The sequence below is a fragment of the Lathamus discolor genome, chromosome 9 (genome assembly GCF_037157495.1).
Source record: "Lathamus discolor isolate bLatDis1 chromosome 9, bLatDis1.hap1, whole genome shotgun sequence".
Classification (NCBI taxonomy): Eukaryota; Metazoa; Chordata; class Aves; order Psittaciformes; family Psittacidae; genus Lathamus; species Lathamus discolor.
In genome coordinates, this window is record NC_088892.1 from 14,497,489 (window position 1) to 14,522,860 (window position 25,372).

The 25,372-nt window shown below is 38.7% G+C and overlaps 1 protein-coding gene across 8 annotated transcripts; it reads left to right on the plus strand.

Moving 5' to 3' along the window:
- Positions 1 to 5,352: 5,352 nt before the first annotated feature.
- Positions 5,353 to 25,140, plus strand: XIAP (X-linked inhibitor of apoptosis). Of its 8 annotated transcripts, none has more exons than XR_010614929.1 (6): positions 5,353 to 5,459; positions 15,523 to 16,429; positions 17,783 to 17,882; positions 19,149 to 19,305; positions 19,409 to 19,497; positions 19,585 to 19,664. XR_010614929.1 is itself a non-coding variant. In XM_065689841.1 (6 exons), the coding sequence occupies exons 2-6, from the start codon at positions 15,556 to 15,558 to the stop codon at positions 22,454 to 22,456; spliced, it is 1,281 nt and encodes a 426-aa protein (XP_065545913.1). In that variant the 5' UTR covers positions 5,353 to 5,459; positions 15,523 to 15,555; the 3' UTR covers positions 22,457 to 25,140. The 8 variants fall into 8 exon arrangements, 6 of the variants coding, with proteins under 6 accessions (XP_065545913.1, XP_065545914.1, XP_065545916.1 ...); XM_065689841.1 differs by lacking the exons at positions 19,149 to 19,305; positions 19,409 to 19,497 and adding exons at positions 20,280 to 20,313; positions 22,263 to 25,140 and having other exon boundaries at positions 19,585 to 19,663; XM_065689842.1 differs by lacking the exons at positions 5,353 to 5,459; positions 19,149 to 19,305; positions 19,409 to 19,497 and adding exons at positions 5,488 to 5,769; positions 20,280 to 20,313; positions 22,263 to 25,140 and having other exon boundaries at positions 19,585 to 19,663.
- The last annotated feature ends 232 nt before the right edge of the window (positions 25,141 to 25,372 follow it).

Here is a 25,372-nt window from a genome sequence, read left to right on the forward strand (position 1 = left end):
TCTGTGGCTAATGATAATCATGCCGGAGAAAACCTGAACCCCCATCTAACCTTGGTGTTTGCAGACTGTTAGGAGTCAAATAAGCTGTTTCTGAAACTGTCAGTCCTGATTCCTCATTCTTGATCCTAACGTGGAAAGCAGTCTGGTGGCACTTAGTCCATTGTTCTCTGTTCTGCTGCTTCTTCTTCTGGTACATTGATTCTGAGTCCAAAGTCAGAATATACTTGATTAAATACGCCTGCCCTTTGTCACATGAAGAATATATTTTTTAATCTTCTACTTAAGCAGCAATATAAAGCATTTAAGAATGACAGAAAAGTTTGCCCAGCTTAGATGGGGATGATCATCTTGAATTTCCCTATGTATAATTCCCAGACATCCCAGTGGGATGTGGGGAAAATGTATGACCAAAGTTATCACTTAAAAGGGACATGTTTGTTAATTATAGCGTTCCTCTTCACTCCTCTGCCTAAGGAATAGGCAAGCATTGCCTTGAATTGGGCATTTTTCTACTTGTTATATCACTGACTTATATAGTACCTGTGTACCAGGATTAATATTCCAGCACAAAGGAATTATAAATAGAAAACCTTTTATGTGGTCATATGTCACATGCTTGCAAAGTCCAAAGTCCCAGCTCTAGATAATTATTTCTTGCATTAATCAGTTCAAACAGGAAATAAATCACTAGTTGCATGTTTACCATTTTCCTCTTCATTTGGCATTTATCTGCTCAGTGAGTTGTGAAAGAAGGTAAACACTGTGTTTGTCCCTGATTTGGCACCATGTTCAAGTGAACTTAGCAGTAGTTTCAGCTAGGAATATACCAAGACATCAAAAGAAGATTGGGTTTTTACGTGCTTAAATGCTAACTTTTCCACAGGCCATATATTACTGTGTTCAGTACTGCCACTATTATTTGATGATTTAAACTTTAATGAGAGGGTATTTTATTGCATTGTCTGAGCAGCAATGGGTTTAGGAGTTACAGGAAAGTTTGTCCTGCCTAAGATTTAATTGCTGAAATTGAAAAGGCTCGTTATGTTTTTTCAACTTTTCCTATTTCTGTATAATGATGATACCTCTAATTATCTCTGCCTTCCCTTCAGACTTTTCCACTATCTTCACTAAAATATAATGAGAATGATGTTTATCACCTGTTTGCAATGAAAGGAAACTAAGAATGTGCTGTAATAGTGGATAAAGGGAATGAGTGTCATACTCTTTTGGGAGACAGAATCAGATTTGATTTTCTGTGGACCAGCTTATAAATGCAAGGCTTTCCTATTCCCATCAAACTGCATCTCTTCTTCCAATGGCAGCAAGAACACTGGCTGTTACTCAAGGGAAAAACACAGCTTTCAGGTATCTGCTACTTATAGGTTTCTATTTTCCATCATCATATTCATGAGAAAATTATCCATAACTAGGGTTAACCTAAATTATCCTTAATTAGGCACTGTTTTGTCATTTCTCTGCATTTGATTTTCTTTCTCTGCTGCACCTCTGAAATCCCAGCTCTGGATTGCATAGATTTTTTTCACTCTGTTCATTAACCTGATAGTAATGGACTGATTAATGAGTTAATGAGATTAGTAGGAAATAAGTTACATTAATTTCTTAGGGAATATATCAACAAACAGTTTCCTGTATGAACCTCTGTGACTCATGACCCAGTATTGACTAAACCGTTCATGTCAAAGAACTGTTTGCTAAGTCCAGTTTATGTTTATTTGACTCAAACAGCTTGAAACTGGCTGAAATTTGTAACAGGATTGTGTAAAGAACATTTCAAAGAGATTACATTTTTTTTATGATCTGATTTTTTTCAGTTTTGAGTGATTTGTTATGGTTTTGAATCATAGACTCATAGGATCTCAGGAGACAATATAATCCAACCTCACACAGGGTCAGCCGTAAGGTCAGATCAAGTCACCTGGGGCTTTATCCAGTTTCTGGTCATGAAGCCCTCCAAGGATGGGGACTGTTTGACTGTCCTCATGATTGAAAATCTTTTGCTTATACCCACTCAGAACCTCTTATTTTGATTTGTGCACATTGTCCCTTGGCCTCCCACCAGCTTTAATACAGACTATTCAGCAATTTTGTTCATTCCATTTCAAATGAAAGAGGGAATACAGCAAATACAAACATTTGTCTACATCCACTTTGTAGACATCCACAAAGGTATTGCTTGTACTCTTTAGCTTACAGTTCCAGTGACTGATTCAGAACTTTATTCAAACTGAACTTTCAGTCAGTTAAACTCAACAAAACCCAAAGAACTATCTTGCTTAGAAAATAAAGGGTTTCTGAGCATTACTGTCCTTATTGCTGATGGTTTTCTCTTCTGTTTTCCTGCCTTCTAACTTTTCTAGGTATTGGTGCTAGTGCTTTTTGGATTGGTTTTAACAAAGTTTTTGATTTGGACATCAAAATGTGTAAGTGGGTCACTGTAAAAACACCCTGTGGCCTCTACAAATAATCTTCTTCATTTGGAAAAGTATCAAAACCTGAACAGAGCAACAGCCTTTCTGAAAAGAATTGCTAATGAATGTATTAATAATGTGGCATGACAAGGATTTAGAAGATTAAATATTCATTTATTATATTGCAGTGTTAAGGTACAAACCTCTTACTGTATCTTATTCCTCCAAAGATCCTTAAATAAATGATCTTGTTTTGGACTGCTGTGAAATGAGTTCAGATTGATGTGACTTCCCCTGCTGCAGTAGAGCTATTTCTGAGATAGTACAGTTATGATCTTGGCATTTTTAGGCAACCAAATTCTGTCTGGTTTGCACAGATATTGTCTGTAATACTCAAGCTTTACATTTTTTTCCTTTAAGGAAGTAGAGGATACAAGTGGAAAATGGTATGTGCATGCATTGCAGAACAGACAGAGAGATTTAGACTATTTATGTAAAATTTCAGTCAGTTTGTGTGTCTAAAGGGATTTGTTTCCATGGCACATTTCTGGAGGCCATCTCTGTTCACATTAAAGAACATCCCTGAAATACTTAAGTAATATTTTTATAGCATTTCCCTGAAAAATGGTCTGCATTTTCAGTGCCGTTTTCTTGTTCAGAAATTACTCCATTTCTTGGTTCTACTCAATACAGATACTCTGAAATTTCCAAATTTAGAGAAATGCCAAGCCCTTGAGAAACTGGCCCACACGTTGCCACTGAGGGACTAGAAAAGTTATTTATTCTCACGAAGGACTGAGGGCCGTTATAACTGCATCAGATGCCAGAAGCATGGAAACAAGTCTAAAGATACAATTAATTTTAAGAGTCACTGTAACATATATATATTTTATTTATTTTGTAGAACAAATGTAAACATTAGAACTTCAGTTGAATTATAAGCTAAGTAAGTGACTTTGCCTGAAGTTAATCATGCACGTAATCACATCTTTGCAGTATCAAATTATAACTATTAACAAGAACCTATCTTTAGTAATAGCTTTTCTGAGAGTTTTTCGTTAGTTTCAACGTATTGCAAAAGTGTGAGACCTTTTGAGCTATGTTTTCTTTAGTTCAGGCAAATCTTTTGTTTATTTCTTACAGGCTCAGCATCACCATTAGGCTGCATCAGTAAATGTTACGTTGTAGGTTGTAGGTCATTCTATTTTGAAAGAAGAGCAAGTGGATTTGCATCCTAAATTATTGCGTATTGTTGTTGATTACTGAATATTCGGTATGATTTTTTCAAATTGACCAAAGGGAGTTTGTTACTATTTCATTACTTGTAGTAATGGAAGCTACTATAGTTACTTAAAATAACTAGAAGCTTCTGATCAAATTGGGGTCTTAGTAGATGCTAGACAACAGAAAGTGAGAAACAATCCTTATCCAAAAGGGCTTTCAGTCTAAGCCCTGGAATCTACAAACATTGTGGCACATTATAAAGACTTATTCTCCTGAAATGGTCCCAGACTACGTGCCGCAAGTCTTCAGAGAGACATGATTTGAAAAATTTCATTACTAATCATATGCACAGCAGGAAAATCAACAGTGTCAGAACGTTACTGCAAGGAGCTGACTTTTCTAGAGGATAGCAGGAAGCAGGTCCCCTACATAAAACCAAGTATCTTGGCTACATGAAAATTTGTTGGGTCAATCATGGGGGCACCCGAGTTTCCAAAAAAAGATGAAAAGGTTAATGGAGCATTTTAATGTTGCATAACAACCATCTTAGTCTTGAAAACAACTACCAAAGAAAGTAGCCGATGTTTCTGTCTGATTGGGAAAATCCTAGTCCAAATACATGAGATCTGTAACAGCTAGGGAGAACACAGCCTGAACAAAAATCAAAACAGGCCAGTGCTGGCAAACCTGTTAATAGGTAGCACTAGCTGCTTTGCTTGAATTCCCTATGACTTATGAGCAAAGGCTGAGAAACAAGTATAGTACAGCCCAAGCTGTACAGAGAAGCATCGCCGGTAGGCATCACACATCTTCTGCACTTAGAAGATTGACGTCTGGTGGATGATTTCTCAATTCCTGTATGCAGCCGGTTAAGAGAAGTCTATAAATTTCAGAATAAACCCCAGCATTGTCATGCAATCTTTCAGCCATGGCTGTTCCTAAGAACCACACCTTATTTAGGTCAAACTTGTAACTTTATTACTACGGACCTTTATTATGTAGAAGTATGGACAAGGGGGAATGGCTTTAAGCTAACTGACGGAGGGCAGACTGAGATTAGGTATTAATAAGAAATTATTCACTATGAGGGTGCTGAGGCGCTGGCACAGGGTGCCCAGGGAAGCTGTGGCTGCCCCAGCCCTGGCAGCGCTCAAGGCCAGGTTGGATGGGGCTTGGAGCAAGCTGCTCCAGTGGAAGGTGCCCGTGCCCGTGGCAGGGGTTGGAACTGGAGGAGCTTTAAGATCCCTTCCAACCCAAGCAGTCTGGGATTCTATGATCTTGTTCCACGGCCAGTGGCAGTGTCTGCGCGACTTTGCAGGGCCCTGCAGCCGCAGTCCCTCCATGACCAGGCCACCGGGTGCTCCCTTCCCGTTGCACAGCCCCATGTTTTAACACCTTTAAGTCTTTGCAGGCCGTAATTGCGGGGACAACGGGTGACAGCCAGGAGGGCGCTGCGATTGGCACGCTGCAGACCAGACCCTGTTGAAGAAGCGGTGTGAAATCGAGAGGGGCATGTTGAAGAACGGCTCGGTGCGAGCTGAGGCCTTCGAGGCAAGGGCCCGGGGGTGAGGCGGCGGCCCGCGGCATGGCCCCCTCCGCGCTGCACTTCCCGGCTGCTGCCGCCAAACGCCGCTCTCCGCCAGCGAGCGGGACCCGCCGCGGGGCCCCCCCAGTCCGCCAGGGGGCGCTGCTCCCTGCTTGCCGCCCAGCAGCGCCAGGGAGGCTGCCGGGAGCCGCCATCTTCTCGGCGTGCGCCGGTTCGGAGCGGCTCCCGCGGCCGGTGCGGGCAGGACGGGCCGTGGCGCGGTGAGTTGTCAGGCGAGCGCGGCCGTGGCGGGCGGTACCGCGGAACGGCGGGCGGGACGGGCTCCCCGGCTGTCCGCTCTGGCGGCTCCCGCTGCCCGGCGCGGCTCCGTCCCTCCGCGGTGCCCGGGGCCCTCCTGCCCGTCCTGCGGATGGTGCCGGCATCCCCGGGGCGCCGCTGCCCCGGCCTCTGCTCCCCCAGGTGCGGGGTGTCACCAGGCGGGGGAGGCGTTGCCATGGGAGCGGCGCGCCCCCTGCCCGGGTCACTCCGAGCGCCGCGCTGGGTGCGATGTTCCCTTTCCGTAAGTCAGAGGTTCGTCTGCTGTGCTCGTACGCGCTTTCGTGGTCGTCTTTGTTTCTTTTGGTGTATTCGAGTATCGTCGTTTCTCTTGCCCGTGCTTGCTTGCTTTTTCCTTGCCTACATCCTTCACTTTCTAGAATGCCCTTTCTGCTTCTTGTTCACGAAAACGCAGTTTTGCTCAGGTTTCCTTCGGTAAGAATTCAGGAGTTACTAAGGATTCCGCAGGAATAACTTCACTCGGATGTATTTCTTCAGCTGTAATTCAAACTTCAGTTCAAGCCGTTCTCTCGTGCAGAATAGCTGTGTACTTACGCTGATGTATTTCTCTTTTAACAGCTGGTGTTTCTGCAGTACCCTTTCTGATGCTTGTCTTCCTCATGGAAGCCCTGTAAATGCGTGCAAGAAGTATTTTTAGTCTTGATAATATCTGTCCTGTTCAATTGTCATTGACCTGTGTTTGCTAAAAAGTATAAATTGGTTCTCGGAACTGTTTTTAGGTACTTTTGCAGAGCTGCTTTCATTATCCCGTCATTGTTACAATCTTAACACTGATTTTAGTGCTTCATATAGCTAAGGAAGAGTTTGTTTCTTAAAAGAACAGTTAGAAAGTGCAAGATCTTACGACAGACCAATTTGGAAGAAAAAGCAAACAACTGGGGGGAGGGGAATAACTTTTTTGTCAAGTACTTCTTAAAAACCCAATACCTTAACAAAGGGCAGTAGAATGTATATTAACACAGTCTACTGTTTGTCGAGAAATAAATCGGCACATAACAGAGAAGACTACAATGAAGTATTCCTTCTAAGAAATCAGTTTTTTCTGTGATGGATTTGTTGCTTAAGCTTTTACTTGGATGCTTTTCATTTCCTTAAGTGCTTCATTTTTCTATCTACTTGATGGCCTTACAGTTTTCTTTGCAGCCCTTTAAACACCCAACTACTTCTTTCCATAGACAACTTGGCATCTACAGCATTGGCTGAGAAGGCAAAGGAACAAGTTAATGATTGTTCTCTATCTCCTCTGACCTTGCCCTTTGTAACCATAAGCAAAAGTGAAAGAATTCTGCTGAGGGTGGTTGTTTGCTTGTGGGATTTTTTGCCTGCTCCAACTGATAATGAGGCAGACTTGCATTTGTTATCAGAACAGTAAGAAAATGTGTGTTCATATCTTAGGTTTTGAAGTATGAAGATGGATTTCATTTCAGGCCTCTGTGTACCTGTGATAGTTGTGCTGTATCTGCTGCCATCCTCCCAGGATGGGTGAGATGGCTGCAGGGAGCTGGAGAGTTGGCAGAAAATCCTATTAATAATCAGACGCAGAATTTCATAGGGGGGAGAAGTGAAGAGAAAGCTGGATCATTGGATCTTACTCTGCAGTTAGTCCTCCTTTTTGCTGCCCTCTAGTTTTTAACTACAGGATTTTGTTTCACCCTCTTGGGATCTGCTGGAGTTTCCCCAGTCTTATGTCCCTTGCTAGTTTCAGTAAAACATCTGAATTACAGGAATTCCTTGGCCTTTAGGCTCTTCAGCTTTTTTCATTTGGATTTCTTGGCCAAGGGTCAGAATTAAAAAAAAATGTTTCTTTTAATCCCAATTTTGGCCTTCTGCCTTCATAAACAATGCTGAAGGTTATGTGAAAAAGAGGGTTTTTAACCTTTGTTTTTTGTACCAACAAGAATTTAAACACTGGGATTTGTTCTAAGGGTTGGTGGAAAATAGAGATTAAACCAGTATCTGCTTTGATAAATCTTTACTAAACTTGGTTCGATTGGATACTAATTTCTTAAGGAAAAACTATTGTAAGTAGCTGTTGCATTTAGTTTTTTGTTTGTTTCATGAGTTAACATCTTACAGTCCTTTGCTGGTTTTCATTTTTCATAGCATGGGGTCTGTCTAATCCAAAATATTTTGAACATGATGTTTGGAAGTCAAAGCCCAGAAATAACAAGATTTTTGAACGTGAAAAACAAGTAGATGTGTGTGAAGGTTGAAAGTACATTCAGGCTGAAGAAGGCGTTGCTTAATGCTGCAAAGCTTGAATTGAATGGCACTCTATCACATAAAAGGCAGAATGAAGCTGCATTTACCTTGCAGTTTGCTGTCCTTCCCCTTCTGTGTTTTGGGAAGCTTCTTATTAAACAGAAAGGCGAGCAGGGTGTTTTCAAGAGGTGCGACTTTCATGTTTCACTTTAGGTACAATATTATAATTAGAATTAATCCCCAAGTCATTCAGATTTCCTGAGAAAATCACATTGTAGACAGATAACTCGAGAGACTTCCAAGTTTACAAGATGAGTTGTGTGTGTATGTAAATACATATATACAAACTCACCTCATTCTTAAGTGGCAAACCATTCTTGCTAGTGACAGAAAGTATCATGATGCTGCTTGTGCATCAGGCTGCAGTTAAGTGAATGTGAATAGTGAGCTAAGTGGCACTGCATGGTCAGGAGCATTAGCTGGGTGGAAATGAACACCATTGACAGTGGGTGAGGCAGGAGGTGATGGGCTCTCTGCACCTCGGTGATTCTACGGGTTTTCTTTAGAATCCTGAAGATTCAGCAGTTTTGCTGTGACGTTAATTATGTTGCTGTACCCAAAGTTCCATATACTCATGTCTCCTTGGTGAAAGAAGCCCCCTTTTCCCACTTTTTTCTTCAATTACAAGCTTAAATTAATTGTAAAAGGGTGTAACACTAAAATCTGGAGCAGAGTTCATGCTCAGCAAAGGAGACGCATCCGAGGGTACTGCAGGTTTTGCTAGGCATTTTTTACTACTGGCTATTTTACTTAATGTATCCCCACTGTCTGGGTAATTTTTTGTTTCTTGACCAAAAGAGCAGTAACTCAGCTTTTAGGGATTACATTTCTACAGTAAGTCATTTTGTAACCACAGAATTAAACTTATTTACTTACTTTGTTTAGGTCATTTGCTTCATAGTTGATGAAAGTAGCTTGTAATTCTGCTTTTAGGAGGGTAGGAACTGCATAGATTGCATAGAACCCAAACATATTGGTAGACTTTCATGGATAGAAGTATGTTTCAGGTTGTGTTAAATGTAACTTTCAAGCTGTTTTCAGTTAGAGTTCTGGAAGTTTAGTCTCAGTTTCTTGAGGAAGAGCTTGAAGCTAAATCAATTTGCTGTTAATAATACAGCAATTAATGAATTAAATGTTCTAAAGTTAAAATATAATAATTATAAAAAACCGTTGTTTTTTGTATCACTGGAATTGTATGCTTAACATGTAAGTGCATAATAGAAAATGAAGAATCTTTTGGGAAATCGATCCCCCTCCCTCATGGTAGTGTTGTAGTACCAAATTTCAAATGTATTCTTGCAGTGAGTTATGTAAGAGGCCTGTTATAAGAGGGTAACAGTAGAATAATTCAGCAAATTAAGATATTGGAAGGGGACATGGCAAATGGATGGAAAAACTAATAGCCTGATTTTCTAAACAGGTAGGGGGAAAAGCCATAAATACCAACAATTATTCTTTCCTTACGATTTGCCTGAAAGAATACTTACAGATTCTCAATAGGCTTAAATGGCACAATTCAAGCGACCTTGTAATAAAAAATTGGTAGCTAAATCATGCACAGACTTCTGAATGATTTACAGGAGTACGGTGTCTTTCATGACAAATACTTCATTGTATTCCCAGTTATGCCTTAAATAAAACATTTGTCCTACTGGAACTGCCAGAGAAACTTAAGACCGCCAGGACTGCTCCTTCCTTGTTTATAGCTTTGTTTTGTTTTGGTGGGGGTTATTTGGAGTCTTGTGCTCTTGGTGTTGGCTCTCCTAATGTCTACTTTTACCTTTAGTCTCTCTTTCCATCTTGTTCTCAGTGTCTGAGGTTTGGTAGCTTTTTTTGTGTGTTGGTTTTGGAGGAGGTTTTGGTGGTATTTTGGGGGGGTTGGTTCCCTCCCAGCACCTTATTTTTAGGTACTGTCATCTGTAGGCAGTCTATTTCAGTGGCAGCAGCTGTCAGAACCAGACATTTGCTTTAGATAGGTTTTCCTGCATCCAAATTAAAAATGCCAACATGTCTTTCCACACTTTGCTTTGTACTAAACACCTGGCAAGCTGTGGTACAGCTAAAATGGTGTTCTCTGGACCTTTAGCCCTTCTGTTCTTTGATTGCTTTGGTTAACACTGATCTATATATTCATTAATGGCTCTAATTGATTGTTTTATGATTGACTTTGGACATCTCTGTAGGACCATGTACATGGTCCTGTCAGCAAGCCAGCTATAGCAGCTGGTATTTACTCCTTCTTTCTCACACATACAGCTAAAGTTCTGATAAATGAATATATTTCTCTTGCAAGTTCACAAAACCGATTTTTTTTTTTCTTTGCCCTTGGCAGATCCAGATTTGTCCCACTCTTGTCTACTGAGAGCACTTCCATGAATTTCTTCTCCTTGTTTATTGCTGTATTCCATCCCTCTGTGACTTCTTCCTGAAAAAAAATAAAATATGAAAATAATTCTCAAAATGGTATATTTTGATTGTCTTGGTTGTATTTATTTCTAACATGAAAAGCGTAAAAGTCTATGTGACATTTAGAAGGATCTAATAGCCTACTGTAAGCTTGAGTGGACTTCTGTGATGGTAAACCCTGGTGGGGAGCTAAGTAGGACCTGTTTAAAAAACAGATGAATGAAGCTGAGATGAATTTATGTAAACTTTGGCACCGAATCAGGAGGCATTGTGTAAGTACGGACCCTCTTTACAACCTTCCCCCTACGCTCCCAACCTCTAAGCAGGATTTTTTTTAATAGCTATTGATAATTAGATATAAATATGCTGAGATTTGTGAACACTGTTCAAATAAATCCTGTGTTTCTTGTGGTTTTATTCTTTGTAAGTACACTTTCAGTTAGCAGCACGCACCTCCCTTGATCTAATTGCAGCTGAGCCAGCACAAAAGTGACGTGCATAATGTGTGTGTCAGCTGGTACAGTATGTCCTGTTTGATATTTACTTGGTGCACTACTCGCATTTCAAAATTCAGCCTATGATAAACACTAACATGGCTCTGTAGTCAGCATGTCAAGCAGTAGAAGCTTCATGTTTATGTACCCTTTGGTCAGAAATATGAGGTTGTGCAAGTACGTTTTTGATTTGGAGGTTACTGCCATGCCTGTTGTGTGGAAGAATTAAAAATAACTCCTTAAAATCTGCTTCAGGGTTAAGGATGGAAATAATCATGTCTAGTACAACATACTTGAAAGAGAAAGGCGGGTTCTATGCTTTTCCTGTAAAGCATTTCAGATCTAGGTAATGTGATGATGTCATATTTCTGCATAAAATCGTACCTGCTGATATTTTTAAAGCTGAACTGAACGTGTTTGGCTTGCAAAACCACAGTGTACAATTTTGCACTTTGAGTTAACATTTTTTGCTATAATTTCTTGTCTTTTTCTTCTGAAACCCAATCAATAGACTAAGTAAATTTGTACTTTAGCTTGGTTGTGGGAGGTTATTTGCGACAAATACCTTCAGATGTTTAAAAGCAGGATTAAACTTGGCTCAGACTCTGGAAGTCTTTCAGGCTAAAACAGGCTTTGTTTACTCACTGCATATAGAAGATATTTAATGCTTCAGTAATTGTTAAAAAAAGAATCTCCTGGGTTTTGTAAGTGAAGATGATCTTTAACATTTCTGGACCTTCTACTTTTAATTCGTACGTGATTAATTAAATCAATGCAGGAAGGCTTAATTACCTTCTGAATACATAAAGTATACTCTCTGCACTTGGCTTTGCTGCTGGTATGTATTGTAGAGTCTTGTGTACGTGTCGTAGTTGGTTGCTTTTTACGAGTTTATGTTTCTCAGCTATAAATCATTCAAAAAATTACCTTTGGTTAATTTTCTCCTGCAGTTAATGTTTGTCTGAGTGCTGTTACGGTGCGAGATGTTGTTCATCCAACTAACGGGAGTTAAATACTTGTTAAATGTTAAAATACCTGTGCAGAAATGCTATTCCTAAGTTATTTTTAATTTTACTCTTTGAACAGTTGATCTTAACAGTTGTTTGAAATACAAATAATTGATGTTGCATTTAAAGTAGTACTAACATTGTATTTAAAGCAGTACCTGCACAGGTGAGGAGTTCCCTCATGCTAATGTCTCTTTCTCTTATATAAAATGATACTGAGACGTAAACCAACTATGTTTAGAGGGGCTGTCATAAGGAAGGGGCTTCATAATTTGAACGGAGCTTTGTTAAAGCTAGTGCATACCTGTGACGGGTTTGTTCTGCTGCTGTCGTTGTGTTTAGTTGTGGTTTTGAGAAGCTTCTAGAATCATGGTTAAATTTTTCAGCTCCAAAATATGAAGAATAAATAATGCGATTGATAATTTTAAGCAGTTACTTCATATTAAAGCACTGATCAGTGGTAATTGGACCTTCTGTCAGCACTTACTGCTCTTCTGGCGTGTGCTTTTCATGCTGTTTTGATTGTGAGAATGGAGATAGGTTGCTTACCTCCAGAAAATCCAAATGTGGCAAATATTTTGATTATCACTATGTTGAGGGCATAATTTATTTTTCATCCACCACATTAATAGAAGGACTATTGAAATATTCATAGCACTGTAGAAAAAACTGTTTGTAGGGATAAAGCTGCTAATCTGTGTTGTGAGTGATGAATGCATTATCATAGACTCATAGAACCGCTTGGGTTGGAAGGGACCTTAAAGATTTTCATTTTAGTTTTATCCTAATTCATATTTGCAATTATATTTTCCTCAATTTTTAAAACTTAGTGCAGGACATGGGGATATTTGGGTTTTTATCTGCTTCAACTACTGCTGTTCTACCTGGCTGAAAGGCATTATCCTATGATTTTCATTGCAGTTGAGGGTAGTAGAGACAGTGAATTTTAGGTAGTTCTGTTAGGATATTTTTGCCTGGCATTCACAGTTAATTAGAAGTAATCAATGAAACTGAGAATATTACTGTAATGCATTCATTACTGTAGTGCATTCATGTTATAATTAAGTTTTTATTTATATGTGTGTGTGTATATATATATATGCCCCTGGTATGTATTAATCTATTTTTTATTCTATATGCATGTGATACAGCAGTATCAGACTTCTTTTCCTTTTAAGAATGACAGATTTTAAGATGAGTTCTGATAACTGAGGGCTTAAGTGTTGCTTAGAACATGTAGGTAGGTAGTTCATTAGAAGTGGGGGCATAATTCTGTCTCCTAACTGTTTTTTTAAATTCACATATCATAGTCATCACTGTGATATGTGGTCACGCCATATGGCATAAAGAACCAAAAAGCACAAACCAAGGGTGATCTTTGTGTGTGTAATAAATTCTTGAGATCTGCCAGGCTTGAACCTTGGTCTGGCTTTACCCCTGATTTCACTAAGGACAGGGAGGGCAAATTACAGCGACTGTCTGAGTAGATAATCTCTGATTTGCCGCGGCTGTTTTGTACGCAACAGATCAAAGAGGGATGTGGAAGCTCTGTTCTGATTTTAAAATAAACTAAAAGAAGTTAATATAAAAAGATGTAAATAGGTTGAGTTGTTTTCTCACTGTTTCTGAACTCATCTTTATATAAACAAAATAGACATGAAGATATACAGCTATTTGCTGATAGCATATGCATTTATTTTGGTTTTTCAAGGTACATTTTAATAAGGAGCCTCTAAAGGATGTGAGATGGGCCTTGTTTGCTGCCTTGTAAAAGTCTTTTAGGCACGAGACAAGAAAATTAGCATGCAGCTAACAGTATTTGAGTAATACAAATGATTTTATTAATGCAGTGTAGGGTAATGGTGATAGATCCATAGTTCACTTGAGATCGTTACAGAAACACTCATAGAGGATGTAAAATAAGGTTTTAAAATGAAATAAAGATGAACTTTGAAACTTGTTAGAAAAATTATTGGTTTCAGTATACTTACATGAATTGTGACAGCTTTCATATTACTACATGTAATTACTGATTATGGGGAGTTTTGCCCTTCAAAGTCAAAACAAGCATATGGGTCAGATTTGTAGGTCAGTCAGTGTAATTTATTCAGAAGCTATTTTTGAATCTGTGAGGCTGAACCAGCAAGCCACAGTATAATTGCTAGTGTCATTACATTAGTCACAAACTGACTTACACAGGGAATTTAGCCTGGTATCCATGATCACCAAGCAAGCAAGCATGCTGAGTCTCTAACGTCATCTTTTCTCAATGTGTTTACAGGTTAATTATCTTTGTCATCTTGGCAAAGGATGCAGCAATCCTGCAATGCACAGTCACTTTAATTTTACCTCCCCCTTCTGAACTTTGGAAAAGGTTTTGTCCTTCCTGTAGAAGCTAAATTTGGTGTTGTATAAGCAATTACTAGAATTGTAACATCTGCATTGACCTTACAGAAAGTATGATCACTATTAATGTAGGTGTTGGGGAAGGAATGTGTTGAGGAAGCTACTTTTTTGCCTGATGGCCTACATTGTAAAGGTGAGGACTGGAGAAAAATACATTTCAGGATCCATAGAGAAAATGGAGAAGTACACTTGTTCAAACACATATTCAGTTCTTGCTTCTATGCATTTCTTTTTGCTCATTGTTGAATTATTACTGCTTTATGCTAAGAAGTCCATTTGGGCAGTCTCATAATAATTTGCTACTTAATAAAGGAGTAAGTTTGAGATGTGTGTCAGTAGTAGCCTGTTTTTTACCCAAGACTTTCGAAATCAATAATATCATTGCACTTGTCAGGACAAGAGATGATTTTTTACTGTGCTTTTGGGATGAAAGCAATGACTCTTTGTCAGTTGGTGATTCTTGCACAGGATCTGTGGGAACCCATTTGTTTGCTTTCATCCTTGTGAAAGAAAGGGCTTGTTCAAGTGCTCTTAACAGCCCTCAGGTGCCGAAGGGTGCAGGCAGGACTTGCAGTTTGTTTTCACCCTGGAAAAGTACAGGCAGGGATAGGAATGTGGGGCAGGTGGTAAGGAGAATGATGTTCCTATGTGCAGGAACTTTTGATAGCATAGGCAGGGGCAGGAAAGTGGAAGCAGTGTACTGGGGACGATCACTTTTGCTGGGTAGTCCAGGACAACGATCTTAAAAGCAGAGCACAACACTTCGGTAAAATGCCCCAGTGAAACATCTGATAGTTTATTACTTGAGATATTTTGCTAAAGGGAAAACTGAGATGTGTGGCTGTACAAGACGACAAAAGTCCAAAGGTGGCTTCTTTTTTGACGGTGGTTTTACCAGTCCATCTGTAATGGGCATGGTGGTCATGGCCTTCATATGGAGAAAAGTAAAGACAGTTGTGTTTCAGAACTGAGCTGTAAAATCCCGTAAGTGTGGTCTGGCTTAGATCAGTATTTTAACTTCTGTCACTTCTTATTTCAGTTTCAGAAGCCTTTTGGCAGGTTTTGCCCAGAGCTTTTGTTAAATATTTTTTTTCAATTTGATTCTTGCAATGTTTGTTTGTTAAGAAGTAGAACGTGCTTTTAAAGCTATAAATGTATAAACCTATGTTTTCCAGGTAAATCTCTATTGGCCTGTAAAACTTCATGATCTTCCTCCCTTTACGGATTTTTCTGTTTGTAATTTTCTGGTGTTTGCCTCTGTGTGGCCAAGGAGGTGGGCAAGGGTGAGATGGGAGGGAAGAGGCATTATTTTAAATCATAAAGGATGGGTAGTTTAATTTAGTAGGTTTCCAAGCTTGCATATGGGAATGATCCATTCTTCTGTGAAATTAAAATGTTTATCCTTTGTTTAGGAAATCTGAAAGGAGAGCCCTACTTATGAAGAGATGACATGTAAAGTCGCAGATAACTCGGAAGCTTGCGCCACTCCAGACACTGACAGTGACCAGGAATGGGCACAGGAACACTACCGACTGGGAAGTTTTGTTGCATTTCCTCTTGGCTGTCCAGTTTCAGCAACAGCACTGGCACATGCTGGCTTTGTTTATACTGGAGAAGGTGACAAAGTGAAATGCTTCAGTTGCCATACAACTGTGGAAGGATGGGCGCCTGGGGATTCTGCAGTTCAGAGGCACAAAAAGCTCTCCCCAAATTGCAGATTTATTACTGAATCTACTTCTTTGGAAACTAACATGCATCCTCTCGCCCAGAACTACCAGCATAGAACTGAAAATGGTTCCAGCAATTCAGCTCTCCTGTGTGCTCTGGATGACACATCTGATGTGGAGGCAGATTACCTTTTGAGAACTCGACAGGTTGTGGATATGTCAGATAACTTCTATCCTAAAATCCCTGCTATGTGCAGTGAAGAGACACGACTAAAGTCTTTCCACAACTGGCCCCTCAATGGCCAGTTGACACCAAAGGAATTGGCTAATGCTGGATTCTATTATACAGGTGTTGGTGATAAAGTGGCATGTTTTTGTTGTGGTGGAAAACTGACAAACTGGGAACCCAGTGACAGAGCTTGGTCAGAACACCAGAGGCATTTCCCCAAATGCCTTTATGTCCTGGGCCGGGATGTTGGAAATGTTCCAAGTGAGTCTGTTCCTGCTGAGATTGGGAGAAGTGATCTGAACAATGCGCAGTATGCAAGGAATCCATCTATGGCAAAATACAGAAAGCGTTTACAAACATTTTTAACTTGGATATATCCTATTGACAAGGAGCAGCTTGCTGAAGCTGGGTTCTATAGTATAGGTAAGCCAGGCCTTAAAGTGGCTAATGTCTTTTACAAAGAAATTGTGTAAGAGTGTCTTGTTATGGAAAAAATAAGCATTTTTATATTCTAATATGCAGTGATTTGCTAGAATTTCTTTACTTTGTAAACTGCTTTTCAAAATTCTTGTTTAAAATTGCATACATTATATTGTGGTTTTAATAGCAAAGTAGAAATTTGGTCATAAATTCATTTTTAAGAGTAAAACAGCGAAGTATGTTTTCCTTGTCTGCTGTCTGACTTTGGTCTACAGAGTGGGTGTGTGGGCTGTACAGAAGTCTATAAACAAGACAGTCCAGGTTGTGTGCCATTTTATTTAGCTGACACGTTTGAGCTATCACAGCATTCAGACACCCAAAATTGGCAAGTACCAATAGTACCTGCTGTAAAAGCTTTATGAAGACAGTGACTCCAGCAGAAGAGCTTTTACTGTATGAGTGCAAAATGTTACTCTTATGAGGTCACAAAGGAAAGGGGATTATCTGGGATAATTTCTTGCTCTCATCTTAATTGACTTCCCTCTCAGTAGCTCTCAGAAGAATTGTTTCAATCTGATTCAATTTATTTTACTTGTGGCCATAAATAAAAGCTTCAATATATTCTTGTATGGTTGAAATATGGGCAATATTTATACCCAGTAGAACTGTGTTTATACATTTCTTCTTGGATTCCTAAAACTCCTGGCTTCTCACAGCCAAGTGATAATCTGTATTACACTAAACACTAAATGGGCACCAGCTTATCTCACCCCATGGCTGTTCAAGTGACTTCTGTGAAAACTCTGCTTCCTGTGGCCTGAGAATGATTTAGCTCTGTAGGAAAAATCTATCCATACCTCATCTTGTTTCAGTAAACACAATATCTGCGCAGTTTCTGGCACAGGCTTTGATTGCAGTAGGCACAGTGCTAGAACTGAGTATGGTTTCTCCTAACGCCTCCTCAGTCAGTTCTGCTGCTTCTGTGTAGAGCCCGTTAACCTTAGTGGTGAAACGGAGGTCACCAAAAAGGCACATAAACATCCTTAATTCTTTGTGATAGACTTCATGGCATGTTTAGCAGTGGATATCATAATCAATTATTTTTCGCTTTTGCTTTCTACCTGTATAATTACTTGCTAAAATAAAATTCAGGAATATTACAGGCTTGAGCTTCTCCTGGACATTTGTTTCAAACCATACATGGTGTGTCCCCCTTTGAAGTGGAGTTCTGTTTAGTTGCAATTGCTAATCAGTAAAATAAATATTTTTTTTTTCTTAATAAAGGAACATTTTGGTTAAAAACCTCCTGTTATGCCTACTAGAAGTATGTAACTTCATTCTTGGGTGTTTCCTCAGGTAATGGTGATCATGTTCTGTGTTTCCACTGTGGTGGAGGATTGCAGGAATGGAAGGAAAATGAAGACCCATGGGAACAGCATGCCAAATGGTTTCCTGGGTATGGTATTTTTTTTACTGTTTTCTTGTTGCATTCCTGAGTCTTATTTACAGGATATTATGTTTTAATGACAGAGGACACTAATGAAGGCTTTGGAAGGTTGACTATGGCTTAAACGTGGTTCAGAGTTAGGAAAGTAATTTTCTTAGTTGCCCTCCTCCACTTCTCTCTCCTTCATTTTTGTCATGTAGGCACCAACGACTATCAGTTACCTTCCATGCTTTATGTTTTCCTTTCCAACAAGTAGAAAAGATTTTAAGGCATTTTTTGCATGGTGTCCTTATTTTTGTTGTTCCATCTGTTCTACCTTCTGTAGTCCTGCTATTACATGTATAAACATGAACATATGCCTTAATGTTATATTGGAGGCTTCAAAAGAGGACATTACCCTAATGCTGTCTTTGAGAGATAAGAGAAAGTTCTTAAAGCAGGTGGGAAAGAACTAAATCTCAAGAGGTTGAGGGCAGACTAACTCATTAGAGGTAATGGCAATCAGTCTGAAAGGTTGTCTTGAAATAGTACCTTCTGGGTAGCTTCTAAGTCAGTGTGCCTGTCAGCTTGTTTGTAGTAATTCCTAAAGGGAAGAGATTTCTGTGTCTGAACTTAACAAATGTCTCAGCCTGTGGAATCATGAAGCTTTGTAATATGTATCTGATTCCCCCCCCCCCCCCCCATTATTCAAGCATTACATTCTAACTGCTATTTAATAGCTTCATAAATGCCGAAGTTTGTAACTTAGGTCATGACTAAACTTCTGTCATAGTGCACACAGACCTGAAGAAGTCAGTAGTGGTGTTCAATTCAAAACACACCTCATCATTTTCAAGGGTTGAGGATTCCCAACCCAGAGGTTGTTTTTAGAAAGAGTGTCAATTTTGTCTAAAATCTGTCTTGAGGAAAGGAGGAATAGTACATGACTCATTGTTTCTTACAGATGGGTAAAAGCTGTCCAAGTACAAAGAGTCAGTTACTTGTGTAATGTTGATAAAATCCACGTCTTTTGTGCATTCACTGACAGATTTGTCTTTTGTGGTGAAAGGCTCGCTGGAAGTTAGCATTTATGCATTAGCTGATCCTTTTTTTCAATAGTGGTACAGGCAGCTTTTCATTATTAGTCTCAAGCACTTGAAAGACATGCTGTTCAAGCTTTTGGCTTGGTGCAGTGAATGGATAAGATGCAATTTCCTTGCTACGTTTCACTCTTATATGGGCTTGACTTTGTTTTAGGTTGCTTAAATGGTGTCAAATTTGATTACTTCCTCTCAGATCATTAACTGTCTTACATGGAGTGTTTGTTTGCACATCAGCGTCAGTGGCAGTGTATCAGTCTCACAGCATGCTGTCTGTGTCCATGGACTGCTGAAGTAACTGACGAAGGCAGAGAACTAATGTTGAGGAGTTACAGCATCCCCTAAATCTTCTGGTACGGAACAGCTCTGCCCAGTGGCTAGGACTGGTGGGAAAATAGCGAAAGAAGGTGCATAAGGCACCTGTCTGACCAGTGACTGCATTTTTTTTTATTGCAGAAGACTAAAAGAACCAACATTAATGACATTTCTGAAGTTGACTAAACATTTAGATTTCAAAAGCAACCATTGTGTATGATATAAGAAAGGTATCAAAGCTTTCCAAAGTGATGTATTCAGATTTTGTTTGCTTTTTATGCAGTTTCATTATAACTATTTTTTTTTTTCATTTATAGGTGCAGATTTGTGAGAAAGGAAAAGGGGATAGAATTTATAAATAACGTTCACTTAAGAGGTGGATGTAGGGATTCAACAGTAAGTGTCTTGCTTATTAATCATTTATCCTTTTGTTAAAAGAGAAAACAACATAATTTTCATATGAAGCTATTGTAATTATCTGTATCATTTAATCCTCCTGCTGCTGCTTTCATTACCAGAAAGTAAAAGACATCAAAATGTGTTTTGATTTTGTCATTCAGAGTTTATAGATCTTGCAGTTCTTAGCTAGGTTGTGGGTTATAGGTAGAGGACCTGGTATATGGGGTACCGGACAAGTGCCATTGGTTCGATAGCCTGGGTACCTAAGACGCACAGTGTGTAATTTCCGTATTCAGGTGTAGTAGATATTTTTTCTTTTCTTGTTGGTAGAGCATTGTTAAACTTGTATGCAGTCACTAGAAAGTGAAACTGATGTTGTTCATAGTTCTTCCATATACAAAAAATCATGTACATATAATTATAGCGAAGATGGGTTAAAATGAAAAAGTAAAATAGACTTAACAGTGTTAATTGCAGTTGTTCGGAGCAGATTTAGTTACGTTAGTCAACAAAATAACTGAGGTCAAATAGCTATGTTCTGTCTTGTAACTGTGTATGTTTTCTTCTACCTTCTTCAGAATTGTAATTTTGTCTGTTTATATTTCACTTCCAGGCAGAAGCTGCTGAAGGGACAGTACTTCCTACAGGTATCTGTTTAGAGAAAAAACACCAAACACCCCCCACATCCTCTCACCCCATTTTGGACTATCTATATTTGCATGTAAAGAAAATGGGTACTTTTAAAAATACCTGTATAACATTTTTAAATTAATTAAAGCATGACATGCAAATTGTTGGAGGACCCTCTTCCATTGCTTGTGAACAGTTGTGGAATGAATTTTATTTCTTTTAGGTGAAATCTAATCGTAGCTGAATAAATACTGTAAAGATTGTAAACCATGAAAGTAGTATGCATAGGATGTCGTAATCTTTTTATAGCTAGTAAGTGTGCATCAAGTATTGAGTCAGTAGCCCTGGGGGAGGAATGGTGAAGAATACTGAACTTGTACAATCGTCACTGCTTTTTGTGAGGCAGGAAGAGTTGGCCTGTTAAATGGCAAGGACTAGGAAGCTGAGAAAGCCTAAGTAGCTTCTATGGTATTGTGCATTCCTGCGATGTTTTTCACAAATACCAAGCAATAAAAAGACAAGATGGTTAAAGGGGGTGGTAGGAAGACAGTCAAGCAGCTTCATCCCAGAGAATGATAGCTGTTGCAAGTAACAGCAGTCATACAAAACCTGGTTTAGAAATCTCACACACTGCTCACTTATGAGAGTGAAAATTACGTAAAAAAATTTTGCTCAAGAGATTTATTTTTCGACATTAAAAAAAAAAACAAACCTGAACAAAGAGGGTATTGAAATAGCATAGCAGCATTTATAAATATAATCTATGAAATAAGTAGTATTAATACCTCAAAAGTGTATACCTTGTAAATAATAGTCTGGTGTGCTTCTGGAAAAGGTTATTCATGCTGACTGAAAAGCCAAAATTATTGTGACAATGACCTTTAAAAATAAAAGGAGGAATAACTTTAGATGGTGGGACTCTGGTGGCAGAATGAAGCCAGCACAGCAGCATACTGTCAAATATTCAGTATACTCAAAAATGATTTTAGTAGGGCATTATTTATTTTCCAGTATAAAATTTTGTGTGGGACAGAAGCATTTGCCTTCTTGGATGATAAGAAAAAGTTTACTTCTAGATGGTGTTTCTTTTCTATTATCTGTGTTGCAGCAATGCTGGGACATGCAAGTAACGCTCTGAAAGCCACTGTGGTACAGTGCAAATAGACCAAACCCAAGAGTTCTAACTTGGGAGACCTATAGTGTAAGATGAGCATATGGGTGAGCTCCTAGGGAGGGAAAAGACCATCTGGTTGGCATGAAAGACAGATATCTTATCAGCCTACTCTTTCAATAACATTTTAAATGGATATTATGGGAGAAAAAGAACTCACAATGGAGATGGGTGTTATTTCTGCGGCTGGCTGTGCAGAGCTTTCCCCAAGTGGCAGGGGAAGGCTTTTGAAGTTTGTGCTTTCAAATGGGGCACACTGGAATAATAAAGAGCTCATGTAAAATGCAAAATTGATTCTTTCTGTATTACACATTTACAAGCTTTTGAAGTATGGGCATTTTAAAAATGGAGGCAGGGAGGGAATAACATCCTCATTCTTTTAATTCTTTGTTGGGGGAAAAAATAAACTACGTTACTTAACCAGTATCAATGAGCTCTTCCTGCAGCTTCTGTTCAAGTTTGGGGAAAGCTGTCAATGGGAAGTCTGTGAATAGAATGGTTCCTGATTGAAATCTGTGTATCTAAATTTAATAGATATTTCAAGCTCTTGCAAATAAATACAGATAACTGAACTCCCTTATGGCATTGGCCTGAGAGATGTAATGAGATGGGGGAGAGGAGAGGCAGAGGATTCCATGCTACAGCTTGGTTTCCTATATCTTGTAATTTATTTTTTTCTTTTTTAAAGGTGTGACCTTTAAATCAGACAAAGAAAACCTTGTCCTTGTGTGTAAAGAAAAAAAGAGAGGTTCGGCCATGCTAAGTATGTTCTTTTTATGTTTTCAATTTCCATAGATCTCAGCACGGAAGAGAAGCTAAGACGCTTGCAGGAAGAAAAGCTCTGTAAAATCTGTATGGCTAAAGACATATCAGTCGTCCTCATTCCCTGTGGCCACCTCGTTGCCTGTAAGGAGTGTGCCGAAGCACTTGATAAATGCCCTCTGTGTCGTGCAAATATAATTAAAAAACAGGAAATTTTTATGTATTAATGAAAAACACAGCACTGTGGATTAATGTTTCCTGGTTTATTTGCTTTAAATTTTAAAAATTGTTTTCCTTAAGTGAATTTTGAATATTGGAAGGCAAATGTATATATTCTGTAATTTGAATTCATAAACCTGATTTGGGAAATCCTAAGTCATGCAAAGCTGTATTTATGTAGTCATTCCTTTGGTTCACTTTGGTAGGACTCATTATGACTGAAGCTCATGCAAATACAGTTGTATAGAGAGTCTGGCCCTATGTAACAATTGTAAATAAGTGAGTTAAAATATTATTATATACACGTGTATTATAGCTGAGATTTTAAATTCTCAAAGATGTTTTGTATGATTGAAAATTTTTATTTCTGTAACTTTGGTTGGGACATAATTCAGAGAATATGTGTAAAGCTGCTGCTGCAGCATTATCACCTTCTGCTCTCTGGTACTACTGTGTAAGTTTGTCTGCTTTGATAGACAATGCCTGTCTCTCCATTTTTTTTTTTTTCGGGGGGGGGGGGCTTTGATGTAGAAATTGGCTGTTTTTTGCAAAAATCCCTCTATATATGTGTACATCAATCTCATTCCTTAAAAGAGAACTCGAGAAATGAAGGAATTTTACCTGCATTGTGCCCTTCGTGAAGGAGCTGTCTCATTTTAATCCTGTCCCTTAACCCAAAAGGCTTCATTTTTTTAGGGACTATTTTATTGAGAGTCACCTCAAAATATTTAATAAACTATTTCTTACTGAACTGATCCTCAGTTTTCCAGCTAACAAAATGTCACAGCTTTGTATTTAATTCCACCTGGTTTGCCATCACTCTGCTTAATTATGTGACTTTTTCATTTCGTGGAGCTACTAGTATGTTCTGTGTATGTATTTTTTGAGTCCTACACACTAAGAGATTCAGAATATAGACTATGCAGAATATAGTTTTTTCAGATGATGCAAGTTTCACATTTAATGTGTACAGAAATTTAATGCCTACTTTTTCTACTTTTTTTACATGAGCACTGTGGCTATGTGCTGGTGGAATGTTATGAATAGTTAAAGTGCAACCCAGTTTCTCCTTGATCAGCAGATTTGATTCTCACATGCAGAAAAATAATCACAACAGAAGGTTGCCTTTTTTTTTTTTTTTTTTTGTAACTCTGTTACTAATTTAACCTGAGTGTTATTAAGGATAACAAATATATTTTAATTGGAGAGGGAATAAAACCTATTGTTTGTATAAATTCATTGTATAAATGCATTGATTATAAAATTAAAGTATGTTAATTTTGCTCTCTTGTTTGGTAAGAGATTAGAATTTGGTTCTTAGGTTTACATGATGACTCAAAATTCATGAGGAATTCAGCACAGAAAGGTTGTGTTTTCCTGTGTATGCCTTTGTGCAGAGTTCAGTGGTTCAGGTAACTCATGCATACAGGGATTTTTCAGGACAGACACGGATTGGTGATTCCCACAGGCTTGTTTATGGCTCTCATGTGCACTCACAGAGAGGGTTTCTGTACTCTTCAAGGGAATAAAGGGGAGTAGGTTGGGGGTGTTTGCCTATAAGCTGGTGTACCTTGCCTGAAATAGCTTGTTCAGTTAATGCTGCAAACTGTGTTTTACTGGCCTGCCTCAGCAGATGGTTTGTTACCTAACCTTGACCAAAGTCATGTGAGAGACACGATCTGGATGAGCTGCATCCAACTTGGAGGCTGCAGGACTTGGCGTGTGGCTCAGCAAAGCCCTGCCTGGGAAAGAGATTGACCAAATTGTACTTAGAACTAAGAGTAAAATTAGTACAGAAAAGTAAAACCTAGTTACAAAACTAAATCCTGATAAGGAGAGGATTCTGGGTGTAAATACAGTACGGGAACTATCCAAGAAAAGCAGTAGGTCACAAATAGTACCTCCTGAGCTGAAATGGAAGCAAACACACTGTCCAAATAATGTGCAAGTGAATAGCATAAATGCTTCATGTTAAAGCTTGTTACCTTTTAAAAGGATACTGTATCACTTCCTGTAACTTCTTGATAAATACTATGAAAGATGGTTTAAATTGTAATCACGTGGGAACATTAAAGGGTTAAAAGCCCCTTAGATGGCAGAATAACTGCTCTGCAGGTTTAGGTTTTTAAAATACTACTAATCAGGGTTCTATTCAGATTAAATTTGAAACAAATAATTAGCACAGTCATCAGATTTTAACAGCTGGAATTGAGATGGTTTTTTCAAACTACTTTAATTTTCAGTATCTTAAAGAAACAGAAGAAATTCCATGAATGCTGATACTGGGCTGAGTGCTTAAAGAGACAGAAATGAATCATGCAGGTAAATGAGGTAGAAGCACAACTGCTTCAAAAAGGAGGTTTGTAGCAGGACGGAGATGCTTTGGGAGCTAATTTTTACGAAAGAGCTATGGCTTATATTCAGGTGTCAGTATTCAGTAACTTCCTTCTAGTAGCTTCCAGAAGGTAAAATCCTTACTCCTAATTTGACTTGCAGTAACAGAACTATTTGCTGCTCTAGATACGTGGGAGGCTTACAGGGGGTTTTAGTAATGCGCTCTTGGAACTGTTTTGTTTAGAAAATGCCTGATTTAGGGTCAGAGGCTAAAATAAGGAAAACCCATAGATTAAAATTTTTTGTTATGTATTTGGCTTTTTCTCACTGCCTCACAATAAAAGATTTTCAATGATAATTTATTCTTTTTCAATTATTTACATGGTACTTTTATCATTGTCTGGCTAGTTTTGACTATGGCATTCCCATGTTTATTTGTTAGCTGTATGTGCAGCCTTAAGCTACAGGACAAATAGTTTGTCAAAGTTTTCAAGGCATTGCTGTTAACTGGAGACATGGAGGCTTAAAGTTAGCTTTGATGTTTGATTTTATTGACGTTAACAAAAAATGAAATCCAGTGGCTTCTTGGA